Source organism: Ascaphus truei, chromosome 8, assembly GCF_040206685.1.
Source record: "Ascaphus truei isolate aAscTru1 chromosome 8, aAscTru1.hap1, whole genome shotgun sequence".
Classification (NCBI taxonomy): Eukaryota; Metazoa; Chordata; class Amphibia; order Anura; family Ascaphidae; genus Ascaphus; species Ascaphus truei.
Window position 1 is genome coordinate 31,197,914 of NC_134490.1, and position 21,399 is coordinate 31,219,312.

General features: G+C 42.8%; 3 protein-coding genes across 11 annotated transcripts in view; 1 reads left to right on the forward strand and 2 right to left on the reverse strand.

Moving 5' to 3' along the window:
* SLC25A42 (solute carrier family 25 member 42) overlaps positions 1–3,805 on the reverse strand; it is a 53,686-nt gene extending 49,881 nt beyond the window's left edge. Inside the window, exon 1 of one of the 2 annotated variants that reach the window (XM_075611150.1) lies at positions 3,675–3,805. The gene's annotated coding sequence lies outside the window, so the exon portion shown is untranslated. The remainder of the gene's footprint in view (positions 1–3,674) is intronic. The other variant, XM_075611156.1, reaches the window with a different exon arrangement.
* On the reverse strand, positions 301–21,375 carry ARMC6 (armadillo repeat containing 6). 6 transcript variants are annotated; one of them, XM_075611147.1, is made up of 8 exons: positions 21,258–21,375; positions 18,671–18,816; positions 17,265–17,347; positions 16,257–16,827; positions 15,677–15,822; positions 13,159–13,290; positions 11,017–11,154; positions 301–3,968 (listed from the first exon to the last, which is right to left on the reverse strand). In XM_075611147.1, exons 2-8 carry the CDS (start codon positions 18,789–18,791, stop codon positions 3,756–3,758), a joined length of 1,404 nt encoding a protein of 467 aa, XP_075467262.1. In that variant the 5' UTR covers positions 18,792–18,816; positions 21,258–21,375; the 3' UTR covers positions 301–3,755. The 6 variants fall into 6 exon arrangements, with proteins under 6 accessions (XP_075467262.1, XP_075467263.1, XP_075467261.1 ...); XM_075611148.1 differs by having other exon boundaries at positions 21,146–21,258; XM_075611146.1 differs by lacking the exon at positions 21,258–21,375 and adding an exon at positions 20,773–20,968.
* Positions 21,241–21,399, forward strand: part of SUGP2 (SURP and G-patch domain containing 2) — a 41,166-nt gene continuing 41,007 nt past the window's right edge. For all 3 annotated transcript variants that reach the window (XM_075611142.1, XM_075611141.1, XM_075611139.1), the window contains exon 1: positions 21,241–21,399. The gene's annotated coding sequence lies outside the window, so the exon portion shown is untranslated.

Sequence of the window (21,399 nt, forward strand, 5' to 3'; positions counted from 1 at the left end):
ACAGCCCTGTAGACGCGGTTATTTATGTATCTATAAATATATATTTGAAGCCAATGACTACTGAAACACCTTCTAACTTTCAAATGCCAGTAACTTACCACATGTTACATGGATGCAAACATAGTGCATGCTTATCTTTTCTTAGCATTTAAAGGCAAAGCTTTCCCTCCTTATCAGCTACATGATGAAGTCAAGTTAACCCCTTTCACTGCCAGTGGCCTGCGACGCATTGCTACACTACATGTTGCTGGCCCCGCTGGCAATGAAGGGGTCAAGAGAAATACAATACACCTTAGAGTGTCAGTTATCATTTTTCAGCATTTTATTGTTACGGTCATTCCTGGTTTTTTTTTAAGCAAAATATGTGCAGCGATTGTAATAAATAAAACCAGTACAGGCATACCCCGCATTAACGTACACAATGGGACCGGAGCATGTATGTAAAGCGAAAATGTACTTAAAGTGAAGCACTACCTTTTTCCCACTTATCGATGCATGTACTGTACTGCAATCGTCATATACGTGCATAACTGATGTAAATAACACATTTGTAACAGGCTCTATAGTCTCCCCGCTTGCGCACAGCTTCGGTACAGGTAGGGAGCCGGTATTGCTGTTCAGGACGTGCTGACAGGCGCATGCGTGAACTGCCGTTTGCCTATTGAGCGATATGTACTTACTCGCGAGTGTACTTAAAGTGAGTGTCCTTAAACCGGGGTATGCCTGTATTGGTAATTTTCTCCATATATCTGACGGAAACCAGCACACACAAAAAAAAGGTTACACACTAACGAAATACAGATTGAAAAGCTAAAAAAAAAAAAAGGAGGGGGGGGGGGAAAGGGGGCGGGTAAATAAATATATTATGTTGTAGACGTTATCTGATGCATATTTATTGTTTTAATAGGACATATACCTTTAACAGGTGCAGATAATTAGGAGCCTTTAACTACAACAGAGAAGGGTGTGTTCCCACAATTGCCTCTGAGAAAAGGTGGGGATAGATGTCAAAACCGTTTGGAGTCCCGTCCCCTTGTGCTCTGCTATTTGTAGCAGATTTTTACTATTTTTCAAACTAACAAACCAGCATTTTTTTAAGCAGCAGTTTGTGAAGCATGATCCATCCATCATGTTAAAGCTGCAGTTCAGGCTGTTTAAAAAATAAAAAAAATTCCATTGAATATGTGCATCAATACAATCTACACACTGACAAGTGATTAGTTAAGTTGCTGATCAATCCGTTTTACTGTAATCGATTGCTGAAGATTTGGCTCTGGGTTCACTAAATGCACCCTGGGAACTCTTCTGCTGCACTGACCGCAAAAGTGCTGTGAGGAAGATCATGTGACCAGGCAGTAGATCAATTGGTTCACTGCTCAAAGGGCTCAAAAAGGTGATGCTGTTTCGGAAGGGGATGTGACATTGTCAATGGTTGCTATAGGAACAAAAATGGTTGTTACATTAGAATACGTTCAATATATATATATTTTTTTTTAAATGCTACATGTATTTTCTCATAGTACAGAACTGATTAAAAAAACAAAAAAAAAACACATAGGATATTGCTTGAACTGCAGCTTTAAGAAGAGGTACATCCTGGGTTTATAACCAGATACTTGCTATGATATCTTTGTCTTTTTCATGGCACTTAGTCGCAGATGATAGACGAATCCACAAGAGTAACGTACAATATCATGGGCACCAGAAATCTTCCCATCCCATAATATGGGAAGACATGAAGTTGCAAACAAGGAGAATACAGGCGGTATTCATGCGAGTCACAATGTTTTCATTACTTTTTGTACATATAGCAAATCCCAAGCTTTGATCTTTTTTTTAAAATCAGGTTTTTTACATAAAGCAATTTTTAGATATATTAAAAGAGATGCGGTTGACCAAGTGTTGGGTGGAGGGCGAGGAGCGAGTACTCCATTAGGAGTATTATACGCAATAGATGAAGACATTTTAAGGAATACATTAAATTCAGGGTTCATCTCTACAAAAGATGGATGGGAAAGCCACTCATACATATAACATGATGTTGTAAGTAATCAAGTTAGCAAACTCCAACACCAAGTGAAAGTGCAGGTCAACGTGGTCACATTTATAGACTAAAGATGAAAAGTCATGGCGGCAAAATGCGTACAGCTCAGGTACAGGCTGATGTGTCCATTGCCATGAACATTCAGGGTCAGAGTTTGTGGGAAGGTTAATGGCGGTAACAATGAATGCTGCCGCTAGAACGTAGTGGGAGATATTGTTGGGAAACTGTGACGAAGCACAATGTGTTATACCCTCAGTGATACCATGGCAGCAGGAAGAGGTGGTATATTGATAGCATTCCACTGGTATTCCAATAGGTGATGATGCAGTGTTTACCCCCAGACCGGAACATAATTGGGTAACCATCGAGAATGATGTATCATGACACTTTGCAAATTTAGATGGATGTCAACAAAATGATTATTTGTACCACCCAAGACAATAATATCGGGAGGTGAATGAAAAATTGTTGGGAGAATTTCTGTTCCCCTCTCCCACCATCTAAACCAGCAAAGGGAGAGGGTGAGGTACTGGACACACAATTGCTTTGTATGACATCTGGGAGATTTCATCCAGAAATGTACCCGCTGCATTGTGTCAGAGGGGCAAGCAATGCGTTGGGGGCTTTGGCACTGAAAGGATTCAATGGAAACTCCCACTACAGCCCTGAATGTCCTCTCTTTCATAGTCCTCTATGCTTCTCCTCACTTGCTCCGTTCCTCTGTTAAGCCCTTTATGTTGCAGACCCCTCTGGTAGAGAAGGGGTTAAAATGCATGCAACAAAATCAGAAGAGACTGCACTCAATGTGAAGAACTCACTGTTTCTGCATAAAAATCCTTGCAAGGAATAAAGCTCATGTAGCTGAAGTCGTTTCAAAGCAGGTACTGCATTTTAGTCTTGAAGAGAGCATGCAGGGCATAGGTTTCTGGCCACAGGAGCCCTTCATCAGGTTCATAAGTCACTCGCAAACCTGACGAAGAGCCCATGTGGCCAAAAACATATCACCTGCATGTGCTCTTGAAGAATAAAATGAGAGAGGACAGGAGAGTTCTTTTGAAAATTCAGGCAGAGTTTTGATACTACAAGAGGACAGGAGATTCACACCAGTGTTTGAGTTCTAACTATCTTGCGCATATGATGTAACTGAGGGCATTCAGACATAGTATTCACATAGTATTTACACAGCCCACCTCTGATTGTATCTATCCAGTGTGAAGGCTCAGTCTCTCCTACACATTTCATTTGTTTTTTTTAAAGTTATCTTCTCCATACTGTGCAGGAGGGTGTCTGTTTTCAGCCGTTTAGTTTTATCCCTATTGAATCTTAAAATTGTTTTATTCTTAACCACTACACCCAAATCTAGCATTTTGTGACATCACTGAACTTTAAAACGAGAAGCTCAGGATAAGACGACTTCTTTGACAATTCTCTTTAGAATCTGCATAAAAATCAGCTCAGTGCTGCCTGCAGAGGTGGAGCAAGTGAGGATAAACAGCAGATGATGGCATGTGGACAATTTACTGCAGGCTTTTGTGCCTTTTTAAATAATAATTTTTAAAAAGCCAGGAAAACAAAATGAAAAGAAGGCTTGCAATCTGCTTTAAAAGGGAGTCTAATTGAGCTCACTTACAAGACAGGTCATTTTTTTTTGAGTCGCTTTAAGCTGCCTGGGCTGTTGATGACATTTTAACACGACTTGGATATGCTTAGGTCAGCGCACCAGGCTCCCCTTCTGCCCGGTCCAAAGCTCCCGCAGCTCCACTTTGCAACCCAGGTCTCTCAGGGCGGCCTTCGCCACATCGTCGCAGTCTCTGTGTACGCTACGGGCCTGGAGGATCAGAGACTCTGCTCCCATTTCCAGTATGGGCTGGGAGAAATCCCGCGTACGAGAGACAAGGTTCCGGATGACCATGCAGGCCTGTTTCTGATGGGAGAAATATGTCCGTTAGTGCACAATCCGAGCAGGTCTGTCTGGGGACTAGAGTGCTTTTTTTACACCATAGTTAACTAAATTAACTTCTGCTTTATTGTTTGTTGCCCAAACATATATCCATATAAGACAGGAAAAAGGAGGACACATGGCATGTGTCATGATGAAGCCATAAAAAAACCCCAGAAGAATTACTCTTACTGAATGTTCTTTATTCGATCTCTCTATGGCAGTCAGACACGAATGGATTAAGCCCTCTCCTGAGCCGAGCTGGACAGGTAACACATTTATAGCTCCACACCCACACAACCGATCTGTTTCCCTTTCCCTAACAAAGCTCGGTACATGAGCGAAACGCGTAGGGCGTCATAGCGCTATGACATCACAATCAGGCAGGGGTAACTCATGTCAGAAGTGTTTACGGGATACATTTTCTTTTAATGCTCGGTACATTCTATCTCTGCTTCTCCACCAATGACAATGTAAGCTAATATAGGCAGGTACCATAGATTCCATCGTTGTAACAGCAATGTAATGATTGTGCTGGGTTTCATAGGTGTGTCTGGTTTCACTCTATTGCTATACAGTATGTACTTCTATTTTGTAGATATAGATTTAAGCTTTCAGTTAATTTTATATCAATATTAATTATTTTATAGAATTTATCATTGTTATATTAAAATAGATATTCTTCCATTAGTCTATATTTAGTTTATAAAGTTGACTGTTTAATATTTAAAGACTTTTTTTTATTTAAATATCTTGTGACCTACTCCGATCTTTATTCATTTAATATGATTATAAATTTCTATTTTATAGTGAGTTTTGTATATAATCCCTATATTGAAATATATACACACACAACTTAATTGGGAGGGAGAGGTTGGGGTACAGGAAAGAATATTGAAATGACACTGGGACATTGGCTACACATAGCCAATTCTTAAGGAAGCCACTAGGTAGCAAAACGGATTGGGTGAGAACGAACCAGAATCGTGGCTTATATATCCTTCTACAAAAGCATCCAGTTGGCTAGGAGTTAGCCGCAACCGGAAGATGAGGAAACAGGAAGTGATTGGGGGGCGGCCGAATCTAGCTTCTGCTGAAGCTTGTACATCTACTTTGTAGAATTTAGAGAACGTGTGTACAGATGACCATACTGTGTACTTATAACCTCTGGAGTTATTTTAGATGCAGACATTGCTCTAGTAGAATGAGCCCTCAATTTTTGGGTGCTTGGAACCCTTTTGCAGTGTATGCTTTTTTGATTCTCTTTGATCCAAGATGCAATGGTGTCTCGATGCTGGACAACCTTACTGATCCCACAGGGCAAAAAGTAATTTGTTCTTTTTCTTGAAATCTCTGGTTCTGTCCAAGTAAGTTTTTGTTAATCTTACAAGATCAAGAGTATTCAATTTTTGTTCTTTAGAATAAACTAGATTTGGCAGAAAGATGGCAAAATTATGTCTTGGTTAATGTGAAATTTGAACACCACTTTAGGCAGAAACTTAGTGTCTGTTCTAAGGACTACTTAATCCATTGACGCCAGCGCATGGAGTTTGCTCCCCCTTCTAGTGGAATGTAAAAGGTAATTTAAAAAAGCAAATGTAATTGTTAGGCATATTAACATTGAACTTTCCATAGGTTCAAAGCGTTCTCCCATTAGTGAATCCAGCACAAGATTTAGGTCCCAGGATTGCACAAAATATTTAAATTGGGGTCTCATTTTCCTAATTGCTTGAAAAAAAAACATATTAAAATCATTCGCAAATGGTTTTTGGAACAGGACTCCCAGTGCTACAACCTGGACCTTCAAAATAATTGAGAGACCTTTGTAAAACCCATTTTAAAGGAAGTCCAAAACATCCGTCATTGACACTTGATCTTTTATTTGTTTCGGTTTGAACCAGGCAGAAAACGTGTTCCAGATCCTATAATATACCTTTGAAGTAGAAGGTTTTTTTGCTTTTAGCAAGATCCACTACTTCATTCTCGAAGCCCTTTCCGGGTTAACATACCACATAACTTTCATGCCGCCAAGGGTAGTTTTACCGTATTTGGATGTAAATTAGGGCCTTGGGAAGGAGTACTTGTTGAGATGGGGAGAGGGGGGTACCTAAGGTTCCTTGATCGACTTATATTGCTTGGGCATACCATGCTCTCCTGGGCCAGTTAAGAGGTATTACAATGACACTGGATCACTTTCTGATGATTTGTCTTATGAATGGAATTAGAGGTATTGGTGGGAATATTTGGTTCGCTCCCTCGACTTTCCTTCTTGCAAAGAACCTGAAGATCTGTGTTTGCCTTTGTTGCCATTAGGTTTATTTGGTGAAGACCACATGAGTTAGCTAGCATTTGGAAGATCTCTGTATTTAGAGCCCATTCTCCTGGATGGACCTTGTATCTGCTGAGGATATCTTTCCCTTTGTTTGATTTCCCTGCAATGAGAAACACTGAGATCTGGGGTACATGATCCTGTGCCTTGTTTAGTAGTCTGATGACTTCTACTATCGCTTGCAAACTTCCCCCCCTCACACCCCCCGATTGTTTATATAGACAACTGTGTCATTATCTGAATGGACTTTCACTTGAGGATATCATTGGAAACTTAAGGCCATATTTATGGTCATTAGTTCCAGGACATTCACAAATTAAGTTTGGCACCCTTGTTCCCAAACTCATTGGTGCAAAGTTTGGTTGAAATGAGGTCCCTAGCCTATGGACCCTGTATCTGTTAAGATATTCTAGAGGGAATCTAATGGACATCCTTCACTCAAGTTGTCTTTTCCCACCATAACAGTGATCTCCTTGCCTCTTCAGACAAGATTATAAATTTGAGATGTATCTTTTGTGTCCTTATTCCCTAACTCTAGGAAGTTGTTCTGGAGAGCCTTTATGCAACATCGTGCCCGTGGGACCACCTGTATTCTCAAATGGGAGTCCTAGCGTTCACATGCAGTCGAGTGCTGTAGGATGTGACAGCTCCATGGGTAACCTGCTGCCTCTGTTGCCCTGATAATTTGTTCTGAGGGCAGCATGACCCCCTCCCCGATCATCATATAGAAAATGTCGTTCTTGTGTTGGTTTAAGCCGATTTGTCTATCTGTGCAATTCCTGTAAAATCTATTGTGCAATTGAACCTCGAGTGGAACTTGGGTAAACTAGGATTTCTCCCTTTTTGACATTTGCGATAACAATCAAGATTTTGGTTAACGTTCTTAGAGCTGTTCTAAACCAAACGGAATGGCTTTTGTATACAAAATGGGTGCCTAAATGTGAAACCTAAGGAACGGTTTATGTGACTCTGCAATAGGGATGTGAAGGTACGAATATTTTAGATCGATGGAGGTCATAAAAATCTCCTGGTTAAATGGTGTGAAGCACAGATCACTCCAGAAGAGACTCCACTTTGAAAGGTCTGAGAAGGGTGAACCAATTCCTCCAAATAAGATCTAAAATGACTGCCTCTGTACTTATCTGAAGCCTTCTGTACTAAGAATACACTTGAATTAGTGAATTTGTCTTGGCACCTTTGAAATTACCTGTTAGTAATAGACAGGTAATTTCCGTTTAAAGCTTGCAATTCTCCTAATCACTGGGAGTGGGGGATACTGTGAAATTTATTTTCTTCTTGGTATTGGGGGAAAAAAAAAAAAGTTCTAGAGACTAACTGCCTGCGATTACTTCCAGAAATCAAGAGTCTGTGGCAGTATGGACCAAATCTTCCTGGTGGCTGGAAATTCTTCCTCCGAAAGCTATTGTTTTGGCCGACCTAGACCACCGATGTCACTGAGTATTAAACCTCGATTTGTCTTCTAGGACCATGAAAAAAACTGGGATATTGCTCTGTTACCACCCTGTCTACCGCTCAAAAAAGGCACGGTATACATACACACACACACACCTTTTTGAGGGTGATATATAAGTATCTGCAGACCAAAAGCGAAGCCATAGAGCTTTTCTAGCTGTTCCAGTTGAGGCCATGTTTCTTGCAGCTGGCCGGATGGAATCATAAGAGGCCTCACAAAATCTACTGCCTTATGCCTCGTATAGATTTTAAAATTGTAGACCACTTCTCTCCTTCTTGGATACCCTCCTGTATATTTGACAAAATCAGACTCGAAGTGCCCTAGCCACTGATGCTACGGACACATTCGGATTACCTGTGGCACCTGCTTTAAAATATACTCCCTTTAGAATATTCTACTTTACAATCCACCGGGTCTCTGAATGGGACCCCTTCTTCCAAAGGTAGCTTAATACTTCTGGTCAGACTTGAAATGGGTGCATGCTGGTGAAGCGTCGGGAGCCAGCACGTTCCAGATCAGGTTGTTCCCATTCTTTCGTAATGAAGAATATCATCACCTTGTGCACTTGGAATGAAGATTTCTTCTTCAGCGACCCCTCAAACAAGACATCCCGAAGGGAACGTTCCATTTCACAGAATGCCCACAAGTGCTTGAATGGATTTGATTAGCTACTCGTCTTGATCAATATTAAAAGCCATTTTCCTCTCTATGTTGCTGCTGCTCAGTATTAGATAAGATATATTCAAAACTGAGAGAAAGCAAGATCTTGATCTGATTCCACAGTGGAATCCTCCAATACATCCAGGCTGGTCTGTGAACTTCAACTTTTCTGTGTTCAATATTTATAAATGTTCCTTAGTAACAAAAAGGTTTCAGCCAATACTGATTTTATCCCCCAAAAAGTCATGTCAGCCATGTTTAGGTGGCTAGGGCTTTTTAGTGACCACGCATGTAGGACAGAACTTTTCCTTGTAATCATAAGGAATTGTTGCAGGAGCCATAAACTAAATTGTTAGTTTTTCTTGATGCCTTTTTAAAACCATTCTTCCTTCTGTGGGTTCATAGCAGAACAGGTATCAGACATATTAATGAAAACAGGTTTTTTTAGGCAGGTTATTGACACACAAAAAAAAAAGGAAACAATCCTAGAGTAACACGTAACAAAGTGAAGAAAACAAAAAATAAAAACTTCAGAAAATCTTACCCATGGGGTTGAATAGGATAGATGTATTCCTTCATGCCGGAGATGAAGGACATGACCGTAGGAGTTGCAGCAGTAAAATGTACCGTTTTGTGGCTTGTAACACTCGCTCCCATAGTTCTGGAGACACTTGCGGTCTCATAAGTCACTTCCTGTTATGACGTCACTTGTGGCGGAGCCTCCCCGTGTAGCGGGGAATGAGCGGCCTACGAGATGTCCACGTGCGCTCTCAGCAGTCTTTATTTATGTAGGTGTAGGAAGGGCGGAGGGGAGGGGGTTGGAAAGCTGCCTACCGCCTGTCTCCTTTGAAAGAAACAATCTTCTCTGTTATGGGACAACAGCACCTACAGATTGGTGCTGGACCCAGACAGCATGTTCAGGCCTAATTAGTCTACTACCATATGGAGGAAAGAGCAACGGCCATCTTCTTTGCTTCAACGAGAGAGAAAAACGCAGCTCCATCTCCAGACCCCCCCAGGTAAGTCTGATCAGCAGGGACAGGTAAAAGACGCAGATGGAGGAGGGCCCTTATTTAGGGGTGGAGCTAGAAATGTGTTACCTGTCCAGCTCAACCGAGGAAAAGATATCTGTCTGGCTGCCATGGAAGGCAAAGAGCAAAAAAGTTAACATTTCCAGTGTATGGAATTGCAGTATGCCTTGCTGTGGCAGTGAGGGTGTTAACGATTTTTGGAACATGTACCAAAAGGTTAAGTTCAGAGCAGACCATTCATGTTCCATTGCTTAATGTAATACTTCACTGTTGGGTTGTTTTTGGGTGCTTAATGGTATTAAAGAATTGGTGGAGTTAAATCTGTTAAATCAGGTGCCACGACACTGATGCTTATCTGGTGTTTGCAACTTCAAAAGGAGGGTGCGAAACTTTAGCATTCATTTAAACAGAGTAAAGTCGTGCTAAAGCTTAGTCCCCCTTTGAAGGATCTGGGCCAAGGTTGTAAACCTGTCAAATAGCAAAGGGGGAATGGCAGATGATTTGTAGGGGTATGTCCCGACAGTCATGTCATGAACTGGGTATAAAGATTTACCGTATTGGCCCGCATATAGTGCTATGTTTTTTTCCTAAAAATGTCCTTCTGAAAACTTTACTCGTATTGTTTGCACAGCCTAACACCTTTTATTTTTCATGTAGAACACCTTCAAAACTTTAGTCGTAATATGTGCGAGGCCACACTATATTTCGGGTAAATACGGTATGTCCGAGGGTCACAAATTAAATTATTCTTGGCTACACAGTGTGTATATGAATCTCACTTTTTCGCCTCATAATGCCTAGGGGGAACCTATTACAAGGCATCGGAGGTACCGGTTCACAAGGCTACATTTTGTAGTATAGAGGGTTTCTGCTATCTTTTATTGCATATAACCTGCGGCTTTTCTTTTTTACTGTACTTAATCTTTTCTATAACAGAAATTGTTTTCATTAAATCTAAAAAAACACGGTCTTTGAGCTCTACTTGAACCCGGTTTACCTTTGAAATGAGTGTCCTCATCTTCGGACACATTTTACCACCTTGTTTTGTGAAATTTGTGAATCTTGGAACAAGGGGACCAAGGACTCCTGTGTAATCATTCAAAATTACCCCAACATTAATTGTGTTGACGGAAGAATTGGGGTTCTCTATGAGTATTTGTGGGGTGTGCCCTGCAAGGAGGAGAGACAACTTGGCAGCCTGTCTCTTGTTAACCCCCCCTTTCACACCCACATCACAATACGAATACAAACATTAAAGATCATTAAAAACGTGGAGGTCATCAAAACTTCCAGACGTCCCCCTTGCCTAATTGACTTAGAAAATAAAAGTAGGTTTCGTTTGTGCATTGGTGCAATAGACCTTAAATTAGGAAGATGTATAAATGATGTATGGTACTGTATTATAATAGAGAACCTCCCTAGAAGTGTTTTTTTTTTTGTTTTTGTTTTTTTTTTTTTTTTTTAAAGAACGTGCAACTGTAAATAAATATTTGGTACAAGTTATTTAAAAAGTAGTGGTACTTCCTCAGCTCCCGTTACCTGCACGTTTACGTCCTTCGGATGCACCTTCATTGCCTGAAGAGCTGCCAACGCTCCTCCACCCTCCATGATGACTTTGCAGTTCTCGGGTTTGCGCAGGGCCAGCATGGCGAGGGCGGCACAGCCCTGATCGCAGATCTGCCAGGGAGCAGAGTCATTTCTAGTAGCACTGTCACGGGAGCAAAAACTATCAAAGCTCCAGGGCAGGGGTTTTCAACCTGTTTTGTTATGGAACTCTATAATTATATTGTGAAGTTCTGCGGAACCCCAACCCTCTCTAATAGCGCGTCTGAGATCGGATGCATTGTAAGGAACCCCAACCCTCTCTAATAGCGCGTCTGAGATCGGATGCATTGTAAGGAACCCCAACCCTCTCTAATAGCGTGTCTGAGATCAGATGCATTGTAAATTCTTCTGTTTGGTACAATTTTCAAATGACCTGAAAATCGCAGGGAACCCTGGTTGAGAAACCCTGCTCCAGGGTAATGCAATGTTCTGGGCTAGGGGATATATTGATGCTGCAGAATGGGGGATACATCATAAACTGGGGCACCTTTTCATGAGCCATCAAGAGAGTTCAGCGTTAGCCAAATGATGTATGAGAAGCTTTCTAAGGTTACGGCCCCAGTCCTCCCTGCTGCACGTGCGCCTGCAGAGACTACAGCCGTGATCGGCGGTCTGTAGGGGAGATCTAAGGAGAGCACTGGGGGGGCATATCTGCCCTGCCATTGACTGCGCGCAGCCACGTGACCACGTTGCGGCAGAGGAAGACAAAATTGTTGTCTTGCCTGCCAGCGTACGTGTCACAGCGCTTTGCGTGCCCACACACACACACACACACACACACACACACACACACACACACACACACACACACACACACAAGGGCCTGCCCCATAGAGGGCTTGCTGCGGTGTGGCGCGCACGCCGCCATGACCCCCAGAGACTCAGCCTAAAACACAAGTCTTCAATCACCCAGGAGTAAGCCTTTAACCATGTCACTGCCACTAGTACACTTTGGTCCTAAGATTTGTTTCTCCTACCCTATTTCTTGGTTCTTATTGTTACAAATCTTTATTCCTAAATAAAAAGCTTTAATAAATAAAAGGTGCCACAACTTTTTCAAATACAGAGCACGAGTTGTTGAACAACTGGCTACTCACAAGCATAACTCACTATTCCATAGAATAAAGTGCTACACGAAAGAGAAACACTATGGAGCTGGAAGAGGAAAGTTCCGACGTAACCCCGGTTATTCTTCACTGAAAGGACGGTGGTTGCAGAAATCAGCTTCTCAGTGGAAAGGAGGGCTTAAGACCCCAAAGTCAATACTTGGAGATAATCTCAAGGAAACTCTTGGGTTAACCCCCCCCCCCCCCAAAAAAAACAAGTACTGATTCAAGGGCGAACCACTGAATCTTAGTGTCCACTCGTTCAAATATACTTTATCTCCTGTCTCAGAATCAGACTAAGCTCTCTGTGGAAGGACCTGCATAAGGAGATGTCAAAGCTGGGTTTACAAAGCAGTAAGCATAGTGTTACCATCTAACATCAGCCATAAAATTATCGGATTACTGTGTCGTTGACTGGCCACCACCATCTAACTGAGCCTTATCTGCCTGGGTCTGAAGGGGCTGGCCACCACCATCTAACTGAGCCTTATCTGCCTGAGTCTGAAGGAGCTGGCCACCACCATCTAACTGAGCCTTATCTGCCTGGGTCTGAAGGAGCTGGCCACCACCATCAACTGAGCCTTATCTGCCTGGGTCTGAAGGAGCTGGCCACCACCATCTAACTGAGCCTTATCTGCCTGGGTCTGAAGGAGCGTCTCACAGCCTAAAGACAATAACTGATAACAATGACACCGAGTTTGCAGCAGACGAGCCTGGTTCAAATCCTTGGGCCAGTCACTGTATCTCCCTATATGCCGACATAATATAATCTGGGCAGGGACTGTGTCTGTAAAAATCGCTATACGAAATAAAATCATTATTAATATGTCCCTATTTGTGCCCCCCGTCCGTCCAGAATATATAGGTTCCAATAAGGCGCAACATCTGCAAAGTATCATCTATTAACCTTTTAACTGCCACAGGTGGGGGCGCTCACTCCTCTGGCAGCGAAGGGCATAAAGATATGTACCTGGGGGCTGGAGAGATGTCGCGTTATTGCCAGCACAATGAGGTCCGTTCCTCCGGAGTTTGCGATGGCATCTTTCACGTCGTCATTCCCTGCGAGGGCTCTCATGGCGCTCAGCACCTGCTTCACCAGCTCCTGCCACCCACAGGTAAAAATAAGTCAGACGTCAGACCGGGAGGAGAGTACTGCGGCCTGGTCTCTGAAGTGGGACAGTATGGTACAAGACCCAGTGTCAGAATATTTCCAGGTCTCATAAAATTCGATTGTAAACTCTTCGATTTATTGAGCCTACAGTAGGTAGAAATCTGAAAACACGGGAGGAATGTCATGTCTGCGAGCTACTCCCTTTCATGTGATGCGTACTCAAAAGAAGAAAGAAAAGCTGTAGTGGGGCACACTCCGGTTCCAATAATAATCAAAAAATAAATACAGTACATGGGGAAATACAGAATGCACAGCAGGGAAAGCAATCTGCTGAAGAGTCATTTTCAAACAAAGCAATAATGTACAATAGAAATGCAAACAAAGTGCGCATCCCAAAAAAAGGTCAGACAGATGGGTAGAGATGCTGGGTGAGACATCCAAGTGCAGAGCCCCTTGTCAAAGAGAAGACTTCTTCCTGTTCTGTGCCTGAAATGTTTGGAGGGTGGGGGGGGGGGGGCTCCCCCAGTTTGTCTACTCTTCAGTCCAACTTTTTTTGGGGATGTGCAAGTTGTTTTTGTAACATTTATACTGTATATTATTGCTTTTTTTGTTGAAAGTTACAACTTTTTAGCTTTTGCAAACGGATTTCCTGGTGTGCATTTTTTGTTTCATGTGTTTATTTACTGACATAAAATAATACAGATCTACTAAATAATAATATGTTTCTTATATAGCACTGACAGGGTGCGTAGCGCTGTACATAGACTGTTGCAGTCACAATGAGTCCATGCCCTGCAGAGCTTACGATCTAATTTTGGAACAAAAGAAAAAGCACACACACAAATTACTTACATTTGTGATAGTGAACAAGTGTATAATCTAATTAGTGAATATGGAGAGGTGCAGCTCCTGGAAGGGTGTATCCCAACACCCTTAGAAGATGCAGCAGGAAAACCTTAAACGCAAAGTCTCTTAATAAATGAACAACAATATTAGGTGAATAAAGTGCAGTGAATTAATGCAAAATAGACTAACTCTATATGGTAGGAGGATACTGATCAGATGTATAGATTGGCTAGGCGAGTGATTCAGGAACTCCCCAGGTGCGTGTAATAAAAGGACATATATAATACAGCACAGTTTAATAAAAACATAAAGTGAGCAGTGAGCCCAAAATACAAACTCGCATGCTCCGTGTAAAACAAGCGTTGTGACCACTCTGGGTCTATGGCGTCGGCGCTCTGCTGGTACACAACAGTAAAATGGTGTTGGAAAAGCTGCTGCAGGCACTTGGCTTCCCTCGGTCTTGCAGTAGGATCACTCTTCCAGGTTCCCCCGTCAGGATGACGTCACCGCAGCAAATGGGAGCCTTCAATCCGTCCACAGCTTTAGATCGTGCAGAGCATGGCAGGCAAAGCAGCCACAGCAGACAGCACACAACGCTCCAAGACAGATATTGGACCACCCTACACATTTCATTCCGCTTTGGGGTGCATTGCACCCCTGAGGAAGTTCCCGAAACATGTAGGATGGTCCAATATCTCTCGGAGCGTTGTGTGCCATCTGCTGTGCCTGCTTGATATAAAGCTGTGGACGGATTAAAAACTCCCATTGGCTGCGTCAATGCGGTGACGTCATCCTGACGGGGGAACCCGGAAGAGTGATCCTACTGCAAGACCGAGGGAAGTCAAGTGCCTGCAGCTGCTTTTCCACCACGATTTTACTGTTGTGTACCAGCAGAGCGCCGACGCCATAGAACTAGAGTGGTCACAACGCTTCTTTTACACTCTGAGCATGCGAGTTTGTATTTGACTCACTGCATGTTTTTATTAAACTGTGCTAGAATATAATATATCTCCTTTTATTACATGCACCTGGGGAGTTCCTGAATCGCTCACCTAGCAGATCTATACATCTGATCAGTAGCCGCCTACCATATAGAGTGAGTCTACTTTGCATTAATTCCCTCTGCACTTTTTTCACCTATATTGTTATTTATTTAAAAGAGTTTGCGCTTAAGATCTAAGTCTGAGGCAAAGGATGACTGTCTTGGCCAATGTCAAAGAGCAGAGACTGCTACTCAAATTGGGTTCAAACAATGCAAATGTGGTGTTTCATTACAACAAAAATGTAAATAGTCAAGTCAAAATATTGCCATCGTTCTCACTCAAAACAAGCAAATGTTTGGAAATGCACAGCTATGGGCCGAGAAATCTGTACATATGAATATTAAGTAAATCAGTAAATACATTTGGGCAAGTCCCTTGAATGGGCCAGTAAGGCGGTTTATGGAGTAGCACCGTTTAGTCAATGTGTCCCTTTATTTGGGCGTGTCATATGGTAAAAGCATTCTACCCCAGAAGTGGCTGCACCTTACCTGATGGTCAATGCAGTCGGCTAACAGCGCCACCATGAAATTCAACCCGCCCAGGTCCACCACGTCCTGGCAAAATTCATTGCGCACGCACAGGCGCGAGAGGGTGGCGCAGAGCTCACTCAGGACGCTGGGGTTGTCTGTGAACACTGCACAATGAGAAGACGTGCAGGGATTAAACAATCGTTTGTTTTTTGGGTCGTAAGCTGCCATTCAACTGTGACCTCCCCCTTTCTATGTCTCTGGTTCTAATGGGGAAAAGGGTTCCATATGGATGACGGGTTCCATGCTGCAGACATCGCTAAATAGAACGTATTAAAAATGTATTATTTTTTTTTACTATAGTTTATTTGTACACATCTGATGCAGAAACTAAGGAGGGGGCAGGGTGAAGGAGATACTTTGATCAGAACTTCCACCTCCTTATATTCCCCTTTGAAGAGACCCCTGCACTGCCAGAGGGACCTGCAATGCATTGCAAAGTAAAATAAAAGTTAGACAGCCCAATTAACCCCTTAGTTGCCCAAAGCCCTGCATGGTATTGCCAAAGGGGTTAAAAGTGAGAAGCCGAGGGGCAGTTTACCTTTGGCAGCTTCTATCAACACCTTCAGACCGCTGTTCTCCAACACAATCATCTTAGCGTGGTCATGGGCATGACCAAAGGGGACTCGGATGTCATCGTCAACGATCATGATCCTCAGGGCGGAGCACGCCTCGCGCACAACATCTGCGTCCGCCCCGTGGGTGACGATGGACCCCGTCAGCAGGGGCAGGATACCCGCCTTCACCAGGTCCTGGCGGTTCTGCTCGTGCTTCAGGCACACATGGCGGGTCAGACGCGTGGTGAACAGAGTCATCTCTGCGTCACCTGCCTGCTCCTGCAGCGTTTGCATCAGCAGCTGCTGCCCCGAGGCCTCCAGCAGGTCAGGCTGCCCCTCTGTAAGGGAGGACATCGCATAGAGGGCGTTCAGCAGCGCCTCTCTGTCTCCCGCACAGAGTTTCCAGGCTGCAAGCACCACGGTGTATGCAGATTTCTGTCCTGCCAGGTAGCGATGTGCCAGTCCTTGTTTACACTGATCCCCAAACTGTACAAGAATCTTAGACATGTCGCTTACGGAGGACGAATCCACAGATTTTCTAAGGGATCCCAACAGCTGCAATGAAAGAATACATAAAAGATTGGGGTGGCTTATCTTCTTTTGGCCAAAATATGGAACTGAACATCCTGGGAAGGGCGCCTATTTACGTCTCCCGGTTGCAAATTTAGGACAAAAGAAATTGGATCCCAATGATTCTTTTTCTTGATGATACATCTGGTGCTGTTGAAGACCAACGTTTTGCAGCTTAAAGACTTCAGTAAACTGCCCCACTCTCCTGCTTTAATTAACTAAAAAATGATAGGGTAAAATGATATTGCATTGCCAGCTTTATGCAGCATGTTGTATGGAATTTAGAGATATAAAATGGTTAATTATACTCACTCATAAAATCGCTGGATTTTAAGTGTAAGAATGTCAGGGATCAAAAGGGATGTGCAATGGTGGTATCTGAAGGGGGGTGGACAGCCATGATGTGTCATGTCAAAACATACCTGCAGAATGGCATGATTTGAAGCGGTCTCGTTTTCTCCACAGGGTTTCTGCACAGCTTTAATTATATTGGTCAAGTCAACACCTAATTAACAGGAGGGCAGCTGTTACAAAGCGCTGTTCATCCAATATTTGTATACCACAACAATCATTCTTTACTGAAGAATCCAGAAACATAATACTGTGCATAATGAGGGTGCATCTGGGAGTAGTAGAGCTAAGCTCCCCTTCTCCAGAGATCATTGATAGTGGTAATATACCTTATCATAGAAGAAAAGGCGCTTCAGATGCCATCACCGAGCAGATTTGTCCAAAAAAAAAAAAACCTGCAACATCGGGAGAGGTCACAGTGCCGGCTTTCTATCCGAGACCCCACGTGTCAAAGCTGACACCAAAAAACAAATAACCCGGGGTTTTTTTAGGACAAGGGACCATGGATCAGCTGCGGCCCTCTCCCCCAGCTCATGTGAGCTTACGGGGAGGGGAGAGATCCCATCTGTGAAATTAATTTCCCCCCATTGGTTTGCTTACATCATTGTAACTAGACCTGAACTGCGCTATTTCTAGCTCCGGGGACCACTTGGTTCTGGAGATATATACAGTTGTACTCACCAGTGCCTCCTCCTGGGAAAGCAATATGGCTGACACATCTCGGGGGTCAGTGGGCCAATAGGAAGCTGCAACATCAAACTTTGTGGTTTCCTATTAGATGATGGCGGTGGGCATATTGATTTCACCATGGAAAACACTGGCACCAAAAACAGTATGCATCTCGGGAACAAGGGGGTCCCTGGATCAAATGGTAGAGCAGTTCAACACCAGATCGCTCCCCTCGCCTTGATTACAGTGATGTAAAAAATACATTTGTATTTTTGCCAGGATTGCTCCTTTAAAAAGGTTTATGATATAGTTATGTTATAACTGCACAGAAGAAGATGACCCTTTTATAACCCAAACCCTACTTCCTCTTGAAGGAGAATTTAAATGTAATAGTATTAAGAGCAGAAATCACCACTAGATTTTTATCTTAATAGATCAGAGGGGGTCACATAGATACTCCCAATTCCAGGAAACCCCCCATCTTATTGTTGTCAAATTGGACTTTTAATGTTTGCTTGCCATATACATATATATACACACATATATATATATATATATACACACATACACACATATATATATACATACACACATATACACATATATATATATATACATACATATACATATATATTAAACATGGGAACCAGGGAGTGCTACATTAATGTAAATATAGGGATAATGAAAATACTAAGAATAAGACAATTTAAAAAAAATTACATTTTCTTCACTGCGTTTCTACGACATACTACTCTGTAAGAAAGACCATATAGATGATATTTTTATCCAACTCCAGAAATCTGTGTACCTTGAGACTCAAATTGCTGGATAGCTTCCTTCACTGCTTCATCGGCGTCCATTTCAAACTCCGTCATGTTTTCTTGGACCACAGCATCAAAGGTCTCCTGGGTGATCCATCTACAGGCCATTTTAGCAAAGGTTCTGCTCCTTTCCCTGGAACATATTTTACAGGGGACTTTAAATACACAAAAATACTCAGTGAAGAACATCTCAGGAGCTGATTCTATAAGCAATGGAGCATTCAAACACATTAGCTGATAACCCCCATCCAAGTTGGAGCTTATAGAATCAGCCCCCCAAGTGACCCGCTCCTGCTAATTCCATTGCTCAAGCTATAAAGTGCAATTTACCAAAAATAAACGGATACAGATTTTTTTTTAAATGTTGGGAAATATTTAACAAAAGAATAAACTTATGATTTTTAAGCCATGTTATATATATCTAAAATTACATTACAATACTTTCCTGAACCCCTCCTATTTTTATTTTCCTATTATTATGGCCCTATGGAGAACATTTATATGAAATAAAATGTTTCATTTTACTACGAGAAAACGAGACAAGTTACACATCCTTAATACTGTATGCTTGTAAAATGCTTGAAAAGCGGTAATTCAGAACTAGCGAACAAAATAATCTGAATTTCTTACATCCAATAATATTAGTGATAGTATAACTAATTTGTGTTGAAAGTGATGTCTGGATTGTGCTTTAAAGCAGTAGAATAATTATGGTATGTTGTGGTCAGAGAGCAATGTAGCTTTCTTAGCTGACTGAAAAGAAGGGATATGATTGTAAAACTACATTTTAATAAAATAATTCTGACTTTAAAAAAAAGTGAGAGAAAACTGAAATATGTGAGTCTATTGATTCAGGAATGGAAGAGGCTCGAGCCTTCTAGCAAGTGATAGTCTTTTAAAGAGTGCTGTGGAGCAGATCCAGGAGACCCACTCCACGTGAATTAGACTGTGTCCAAATAAGTATGGCATTGTTCTAATAGAGGAGGAGTAAGGTCAAAGCCAGACACCTTATCACCTTCCCAGCAACGATCTAGCCTCACTCCTGTAGACTAGGTCCCACTTAGTGAACAGCAGTCAAACTAATTTGAAGTGGCCCTTGCTAATTGGAAGACAGAGTGCTCATTCAGTGGCTGCCTCACTCATTGAAGGGAGAGCCTCAATCATTGCAAGGCAGTTCCACTCATTAGGAGAGTTTCACACACGAACAGGCTCAGTAACTGGGAGAGAATCTAAATTCCTAGGAGGCAGTCTCACTCATTGCAAAGGCAGCCTCATCCATTGGAAGACAGGTGTGTGTGTGTGTGTGTGTGTGTGTATATGTGTGTGTATAGTAGGCACACACCTTTATTTATGTCGTGCTCGCTTTAACAAAAAACCAATAATACAATAAGTGCAAACAAACAAAAATCAAATAGAGAAAATCAACGACCTGGATAGCTTACAACCTAAGTGGTATGTTGGGAGACTTACAGAGACAACAGTTGAGGGAATAAGTGCAGTACACTGTATGGCAGTGCATTGGTAGGAGTGACTGTGGGTCTGGGACAGTAGCCATGAGTCTCTAGGCGATTAATATGGTTATTTTAGCAGGTAAGATTTAAGGTTTGATGTAAAGGTGGGAAGAGACGGTGCTTGGTGTATATGGAGCGCGAGTGCGCTCCACAGGGAAGGGGGGCAGTGAGTGAGAAAGGCTTAAGGTGGGAGAGAGCAGAAGAGGTGGAGAGGAGACAGCTGTGAGCGGAGTGCAGGGGCATAGGGAGAAATCAACGCCTATTTGCAGATTTGCCTTGAAGGCAATGAGAAGAACCTTCTCATTCATAATACAATGGTTTGTTTCTTGTATAGCGCTGCCAGGGTACAGATACATTTTGCAGGTCGTCTCACCCTTAAAGAAATTGCTTTACTCAGAGAGCAGGCTCACCCTGAAAGAGACGGTCTTACTCAGAGAGCAGTCTCACCCTGAAAGAGATTGCCTTACTCAGAGAGCAGGCTCACCCTGAAAGAGACCGTTTTATTCAGAAAGCAGTCTCACCCTGAAAGATATGGCCTTACTCAGAGAGCAGTCTCACCCTGAAAGAGATGGCCTTACTCAGAGCAATCTGGCCCGATGATCCCTCACACCCTGTAGGTCCTGTATACAGATGTTGCAGCGTCACTGTGTGTGTGCATATATACACAACTGCGCCCTGTCCCTGCCTCTCTCTCTATCCAACGCTCCGACTCCTTCCGCACTTCTTGACTTATCTCCAAGCTCCTGACATGGCAACGGCGGCCGGAAATGACGTCCCGAGTCGGCGGCCACGTTTGATAAAGGCAAGGAACCCCTAGTTCTATAAGTACAGTGATGATAGAGGTAACCGATTGCCATGAACCTCATGCGCTGGCACTTACATAGCATCTCTCACTAGTTCCAATAAGGACATTTTACCCCAGCCCTGTTATGTTCAATCTATATTTATTACCTATTATTTCTTAGAAATGACTACAAGCCCAATGAGGCACCGGGGCCGCGTTTAGAAAGCCTGAGTGAAGGAATAGAACCAGTGCTGTAAAGCTAGACACAATGGAAAATACCTGCAACTGTGCCCTTACGAAAGATGGCCGCCCCGTCGCGTCCCTCTGCGCGTGACGTCCCGCGCTTACGCAGAGTGTGCGACGGCCTTAAGGGAACCGGAAGCGAGGCGGATTCGAGTGGAGCGGCGAGAGCTTTGGTCAG

Bases quoted from the DNA above. Each gene is read 5' to 3' on its own strand.
- ARMC6 (XM_075611147.1), bottom strand. From the start codon at position 18,791: ATGGCCTGTAGATGGATCACCCAGGAGACCTTTGATGCTGTGGTCCAA. The intron at 15,823-16,256 runs GTAAACTGCCCC...CTCATTGTGCAG, and splicing joins GTTGATAGAAGCTGCCAAAG to TGTTCACAGACAACCCCAGC. The intron at 13,291-15,676 runs GTAAGGTGCAGC...TGTGGGTGGCAG, and splicing joins CCGACTGCATTGACCATCAG to GAGCTGGTGAAGCAGGTGCT.